Below are 7,676 nucleotides of genomic sequence, written 5' to 3'. Positions count from 1 at the left end.
AGGTCGCACGGCGGAGGCGGACGCAAGAGATCCGGTGAATGAAACGAATCGGCCTCAACGGGGGTTTCACTCTGTTACCGAGGACTTGGAAACGACGCTGACGAGTTTCACCAGGATGAAACTCTTTCCTTCTCTCTCATCCCCATTTCATGCAAATAATCATTTTTTATTCAGTCTTACCCCTATTAAATGTGCATGACACACCAGTGAAACCCCCATTGTGACTGGCCTAATAGAGCACATGCGGCCGGGTCATATCCCCTTAATTGTGGTGGCGTGGCTGAGAAAGGCTTCTAGCCCCAAGGCCGACCTCAAGGCCCTGGCCCATTGACTGGCAGTCAAAGCACGCTCGAGTTGGCACTGTTCTTGAGGCACCCTTCCTACATCGGGGCAACCTCTGAGCCAGCACACGTGGACGACCTTCCTTCAGACCTTGAGGCAATCGGTGGTCGCTTCGTGGCGGGCCTCATCATAGCGGTGGCGGGCCCTCATGTGCCCAAATAACCGAGGACGGGGGACTTTGGTTCCCACTTCTCTGGCAGCACATTTTGCCAAAACATATACTCCGATATCAATACAAACACACTACGCACACACGTACCTATATTTGAAACATGAGAAAACAGAAAGAGAACTCCAGGCAGGACACATGATAATGATTCATAAAGCCAACCATGTTTATTGGATCAATTTATACGCGGAAAGCGATAAGAGGTTCCATGAGATTAATCTAACCATATGCAATAATCCTGTCATCAACCGTCGATACTATTATTATTATTATTATTATTATTATTATTATTATTATTATTATTATTATTATTATTATTATTATTATTTTGATGTCACTGTCGATATTACTTTGCGTGAAAAGTGCAGCAGCACTTCTCAAGTCTAGCATATTTGTGGCAACTAGCAGTCATCCTGTTGCACTTGCGGCTGCTGGCCTCTGCCTTGCATTTTGCATTGCATGAATCCATTGTGCAGTGTGGCGTTTCAACGGTGCACTCCGTCCCACCCCCTGCACATAACAATACCAATCCATTAATTAATATTCCCTCCGTTTATATTATAAATCATTTGATTTTTTTCTTAGTCAATTTTTTTTTAAGTTTGATCAAGTTTGTAGAAAAATATACTGATATTTTCAATACAAAACAAACACATTATTAAAATATATTCAATATTAAATTTATTAAAACTAATTTTGTGTCGTAGATGTTGTAATTTTCTCTATAAACTTGATCGAACCTAAATAATTTTGACAAAGAAAAAAGTCAAACGACTTATAATATTAAACGGAGAGAGTTAGTATTCTATGAGAGTTTATGGATTATCTCTCGCTGCTAAAGAAATGATATTATATGTGCGTATGTGGTGGTGGTGTGTTTTGTCTTTTATGTAATCGTGAAAACAATTAAAAACACAGAAGAGTAATGAATGCTCCATCTTTCAAAATATAGTTAACTTTTTAGTTTAAATTAGCTACATTTGCAGTTTAAATTAGAAAGATGGTTATGTTTTGGAACGGATAGACTAGCAACTTACGGCAAGCAAGTGTGGATGTGAGGGCGCAGGACATGATCACAAGAACCATGAAGAAAGTAGCAGCGATAATCTTATTGATCTTGATGGGTGCCATGGCAAGAAGTTGCAGATCAATCGAGTATTTCTGAATTTCTCTTTACCTTTTCTCCTTCGTCTTGCTCATTGGCATTATATATATGGTTCTTTGCTGGTGTTTGTATTCAGGCATAGACGTTAAGCAATCCTAGTAATGAATAATCTGTTCTAAAAAAAAGGTAATGAATAATCAATCTGTTTCTGAATTTATATATGTTCTCTCCTGCATTAATCCTGCATTAATCCTGGCATTTAGATTTGTGTCCATTGATGTTTTGATATCTTGCGGATTGGATTGAGATAGAAATGACGTCGACATCCAAATCGGCGATCTTGTGTTATTTTATATACTCTATCCATTGGATTTTTATTCAGTATGATATTTCTTGATATGGATTTGTCTTCCCATCAATTAATGTTTGGCATAGATTTTTCAAATGATTGTAGCACTACATAATTCAGATGATCTGCTCTCTATAATTATTAGATCATTTTTTTTTTCAATCTAGCATTTATTGTTTTGGATTTATATCCTCATCGACATAAATGTTTCAATACATCAATCGACATCTTGTTACTTAGCTTCAAATAAATGTGAGACTATCCAAATCCGATTGGTGGCAGAGCAAGCCAAATAAACACTCTGTGTGGCTCCTGCAGTACATAGATACTGCAGATTTCATTAACCAAATCAAGTTTACTAGCTCATCAAATGTTAAACACCCAAACTGATAAACCATTCTTTGAGGAAAAAAAGAAAAGAAAAACAGTAATAGACCATTGATCCAGTATGCGTGTGCGTGTAGTAATGCAACAAATCCAAGATGGATTATAAACTACTCTGAGAGTCGCAGGAATCTTAGAGCACAGCAGCAGTTTGGATTCTAACTACTGCCCCTCCTGGTGCTCCTATGTTCAACACCCAAAGTGATAAACCATTCCTTGCCAAAAAATAATAAGAAGAAGAAAGGAAAGAAATAAAGTGATAAAACATTAATCCACTATTCGTACGTGCCAGGCAAATTTTGATGTTGCCTACAGATTGGAGTCCAACTACTACCCCTTCTGGAGCTTGAATAATTTTATAGCTTCCATTGGGGGTGGTTAAGTGTGGAAAACAACAATTTATGAATAACGATAGACAAACATAAAAGGAGAACAATAGATGGCATCAAATGCGAGGAAAGTTTCAAAAAAAGAATCAGACTGATCCACCTTATTGATATGTACCCTCACCAGAGCAAATGATAATAACATCTTGGCTAAAAACTACCAAGCTTTCAGGTTCCAGAATTCCTCCTCATTATAACTCTAGAACTCTAGACTTTGTTAACCATATGACATCATAAACGTGCCCTCTTCAACTGAGAAAAACAAAAGAATGCTACTTTGTTAGACGACTCCTGCCAGTATATATAGCCGAACATACATTTTGAGTAGACAGATAACCATAGGAGTGCCATTTTGTTTCATGTATGATTGATCAAAAACAACGAGCACTTGTGCTTTCAGAAAGTTACCAGGCTAACTGCTGCAATTTGGGGATGGAAGCAGCAAGTCTCACTCCTTGAACAATCAACAAGCCCATCAATGTCTCGAGTTTTTTTTGCTAGAGACATCCTTACTATTGTGCCAAGAATCAATAATTTGGAGGAGCGAGCTTGGTTCAGTCTCTCTTCTAGGCTGCTGGTCTGCAGGGTTCTCATCCTCTGAAAAATCATCGTCTGAAAGAGTAGGAGGACGGTAGCACATTTCTTTGTCAGCACCTTCCGCAGTTTTAGTAGTAGCAGAAGCAGATAGTTATTTCGTTGCAGTATATATCTCAACTGACAGGATATGTTAACATGTTAATATATACCTCAATTGACAAGAAGAAAAACATGGCCAAGAGTATTTGCATGACAGATGTAAGTCTTCCAACTTGTAAGTACCTAATAAAACGTTGGCAAAAATAAGAGAAGAATGTCACAAATGTCAGCAGCAAAATGAACAGGACTATGAGAGTAAAGGAAAATTCATAATACTAGAATGAACAATACATTGTTACTGTTAAACCACTTAGCTTCGAAAAAGAAAGCATACATCCAACTCATTAAGAATTGTCTATGGTTGACACTACTCAGAAAGAAAGGCATCTACTGTAACCTTAGATCACTCCTCAACACAACACGAGAAGAATGATTTCTCAAAATTCTCTAATCGAAACTAGACTCTCAACATAATTAAATAGATGGAAATCCATTACTTCCTTCTTTGAATATGTCTGGTACATATTATTTTCGCGGTCATAGCACATGAAGTCTTCAACCACTAAAGGTATTTTCTCCAATTTACAGGCTTGGATGTCATACTTGTAGACCTTTTTCAACGCCAACAGCAACATTTTTCCATGAAAGACAACCAAAGGACTTGCTACAGGCCGCTTAATAACATCAGGTGGAATCTGTAAAGCGCAGCGTCGAGTCCATTCAGGTTTCTGCCCAACAACACTACAACCCCAAATCTCCAGTTGGAGTGGTTGACTGAAAAAATAGCCACAGTACAATTCATCCCCCAATCCGGTCAAACAGGAAGGCTTTACATTGCATGGGCATGGAAACAGACTAAACTTCTCATCAGTCAAACAGAATCGAACAAGTGTGTTGGGTGGATCTGGGCAAAGTGATGTTCGAGAAACCATCCAGTAGATAGCGCCTTTCACATGAACTGGAGTCGACTTACCAATTGGATAAGGTGGGTCTTCAGTTTGCCTCCATACATTAATAGTGCCCAGGGTAAGCACTTCAAACTTACAGACCAACATTGATGTTTTGTCATCCCTTTGATAAAAAACTCTCGCCACTTTATACTTGCTGCTGCGAGGGTCAAACCCAAATCCAATCCCTGTGCCCTTATGAAGGTTACGGCTCCCTTTTGGCAGGGAAACAATCTCTCTTGTTGATGGGTTGTAGATAATCATTTTTTTGCTCATGTTGGAAACAAGGAGCAAACCATCGCAGTGCACAGGGCGAGTCCATGTATCCAATACCTGCGGAAAATCACGTGGAAAATCATGCAGATGCACTACATTATTATTACCACCCTGGTACTTATAGAGGCCCATCAGAAAGGCAATATTCTGACCGTTCTTCTGCTTCTGGTAAAAGCCAGGAGCCATGAGCAGTGATGATGGCTTTAGCTTTGACCACTCGAGGTGAGCGTTGATGAAAATTGGGCTTGATATCATGGCGTGCCAAGCCTTGCACACGGACTTAAACCGCATGAGAGACTTGGATGGCAGTCGTAACAGAACGTCGAACATCACCTCATCCGGGATGTAAGGGAGCAAGAACCTCGATCTGCAAGAATTGATATCAATCCGCTTCGTCTTTCGTGGCCGGGGAGCTAGCAAGATGTCCGTGCATCGTTTCGCCATCATGCCAACAATATCAAACTGCAGAAAATAATTAAGCATAATCAGTTATGGCTTTGCACATCATAATATAATAATGGAGTATTCGGTGTCTGTACTAATCGGGAAACTCGACTTCGATCCTATTTAGTTTCGGACTAGACATTTTATTAAATCGGGTTCGGACTTATCAGGCAGCGGTGGTTTCAATAGAAATCAAACCATGATTTCTTATATCCGTTGGGTTAGCAAAAGATGCAGAGCAAACAATTTACAGACGGATTGCTAAAACTCTATCAAAGGGGAATAACGTTTCTTTCTTTCTTTCTTTCGAGGAAGGGGTGAATCGAATCTTGTTGAGGCAGCGATGAAATTTACCCAAAATTATCAATGAGAAAGCTACCGAAAATAATAATAATAAAAAACTTTTCACTGGTATCAGACAACTCACCTCACCGGGCACCGACTGCGCTCGGTGCCTGCGGGAGGGGATCGCGAGCCGTCGTATCCTATCCAGAAAGGGATGGCCGCCTCAGCCGCTCGCCGGCGACGGGAGGAAAGACCGGACTCGCTTGCCTAGCCGCGTGAATAGCGAGATTCAAGATTTCTCTGATTTGGGAGGACCTGTGGCCTGTCCTGCTGTGGGAGTGGGATTGCGAGTTTGCGACTAGCGACGACGATACGGATAGGCTTCCCTTATAAAACCGATCCCGTGTTTTCCTAGTCGGTTTGGCTTGGGCTGGGCGGTGTCTGTTTCGGAGAGAGCTACCGAAAATATTGAGCCCCCAAACTGACGCAAGCCCAAAACATCGGAATCTTTTACGGAAAATCGCAAGGCGTTTCATCTATGGGTCTTGTTTAGTTCACAAACGAAATTTTTCACTCTGTCACCTCAAATATTTAGACATATATATAGATATATATATAGAGTATTAATATAGAAAAAAATAAATAAAGTACACAGTTCGCCAGGTAATTCAGAAAATTACCTGACGAATTTTTAAGCCTAATTGCGCCATAATTTAACAATGTTATACTGCAGTAAACATTTGCTAATGACGGATTAATTAGGCTTAATAAATTCAACTCGCAGTTTTCTATTGAAATCTGTAATTTGTTTTTGTTATTAGACTACATTTAATACTTCAAATATGTGTCTGTATATCTGATGTGATATGTAGGACAAAATTTTTGGCCAGCTATATAGGCCCTATATGCTGCTCCCTCCATTTCATTTTTTCCCTACTAGCATTCCTACGGTGAACTCACAGGAACCCACGGGTGGCCGTGGCCGTGCCGAAACACGACTAGGGATGATACATCACAAAGTATGCAAAGAAGCATAAAGTTTAAACAATCAAGCCTTTGAGGGTGGTGAATACCTTAGCTAATCTAATCTAGTAAAACGATTTAGCCAATACCAGCATAAACCCCAAAGCGAAAAATGGCCGATATAACTAAATTGAGATTCTAAGACTAGATTAACTAAGATATATGATAAGTACTCCCTCCGTCCTATTTTAAGTGCAACCATGATTTTCCGCGTCCAACTTTAATCGTCCGTTTTATTTGAATTTTTTTTAAAAAAATTTCAAACCATAAGTCACGAGAAAAGTACTATTTATGTTTATCATCTCATAACAACAAAAATACTAATTATAAAAAGTTTTCAAATAAGATGAATGATTAAAATGGGTCGTGAAAACTCATGGTTACACTTAAAATGGGACGAAGGGAGTAGGTAGAGAAACATACCAACCAAACTAGAGAGATCCAAGAGGTCGAGAACGATGCAACCTTAAACAACAACAACGTAACTGATACGATTGTTAGGACCGACAGAATGTATGACTTACCCCTTCGCCGGAGATTGAAAGCCGATGCAGCCCCACGTCAGGTGCCAAGTTCCGCCGATGATAAGTAAAAACCTCGGAAAAGAGGGTGGTGATACGCCGAGAGTAGTTGTATTGATCTATGAGATAGTTTACAATGACCCCGGGTGTACATATTTATATCCATGGATAGATACTAGTTCTTGTTAGGCAAGAAAGAAACATTCTTAAAGATAAAAGGAAACTAACAGATTATTCCTAATTAATAGATAAACTGTTATGCCGTATCCTTTTTGAACTCGGTCTCTTCTTGATAAACTTCCTTTAGTAAATATATCAAGAATCTAACTATTGGTGACTTGATAATTCCCATCGACCGATTCCATAGACTCTAAAGCGACTCTAGACCGATGATAACTTCGGGGCTTACTAAAATTCACTGGTAACAGCTATCCCTTTTTATATTAGTATTAGTATAGATAATACACTATGATGTTCCTTTTCACAGGTAGGTGTTCATCAAAATTATGCTTAGTAAATATGCCAACATGGTTGATTTTGTAGCAAAATCATGATACCCGTAGAAAAAGCTACTTCACATATTGATTGGAAAATAAAGTGAGTACACAATGACAGGAGCTCTATTTATGCCAATATTTCATTTGCACTTTGAATGAGCATGAACAATTCTAAAATAAATTATAAATGCAACTGTGAATTGATTTACCTCTGGACATGATTAAGGATTCCACTGCAGCAGAAAAGGTTTCTTCCCGATTCATCTTAAGAGCCTGGTGCAATAATCGTAATATTCTATATTACTAGAAAAA

General features: G+C 39.0%; 1 protein-coding gene across 3 annotated transcripts; it reads right to left on the bottom strand.

Moving 5' to 3' along the window:
• Positions 1 to 2,810: 2,810 nt before the first annotated feature.
• Positions 2,811 to 5,686, bottom strand: LOC4351587 (putative F-box protein At3g52320). Of its 3 annotated transcripts, XR_010738558.1 has the most exons (5): positions 5,466 to 5,686; positions 3,869 to 5,056; positions 3,482 to 3,554; positions 3,144 to 3,347; positions 2,811 to 2,987 (listed from the first exon to the last, which is right to left on the bottom strand). XR_010738558.1 is itself a non-coding variant. In XM_026022162.2 (4 exons), the coding sequence occupies exons 2-3, from the start codon at positions 5,039 to 5,041 to the stop codon at positions 3,483 to 3,485; spliced, it is 1,245 nt and encodes a 414-aa protein (XP_025877947.1). In that variant the 5' UTR covers positions 5,042 to 5,056; positions 5,466 to 5,686; the 3' UTR covers positions 2,811 to 3,347; position 3,482. The 3 variants fall into 3 exon arrangements, 2 of the variants coding, with proteins under 2 accessions (XP_025877947.1, XP_015618131.1); XM_026022162.2 differs by having other exon boundaries at positions 2,811 to 3,347; XM_015762645.3 differs by lacking the exon at positions 2,811 to 2,987 and having other exon boundaries at positions 3,266 to 3,389.
• Positions 5,687 to 7,676: the final 1,990 nt, after the last annotated feature.

Source organism: Oryza sativa, chromosome 12 (assembly GCF_034140825.1).
Source record: "Oryza sativa Japonica Group chromosome 12, ASM3414082v1".
NCBI classification, from domain to species: domain Eukaryota; kingdom Viridiplantae; phylum Streptophyta; class Magnoliopsida; order Poales; family Poaceae; genus Oryza; species Oryza sativa.
This window is presented reverse-complemented; position numbering and strand designations above follow the sequence as displayed.

Coding starts and splice junctions, on each gene's coding strand:
- LOC4351587 (XM_026022162.2), bottom strand. CDS start 5,041: ATGATGGCGAAACGATGCACGGACATCTTGCTAGCTCCCCGGCCACGA. Junction 3,555..3,868: donor AGACATATTCAAAGAAGGAA/GTAATGGATTTC, acceptor ACGTTTTATTAG/GTACTTACAAGTTGGAAGAC.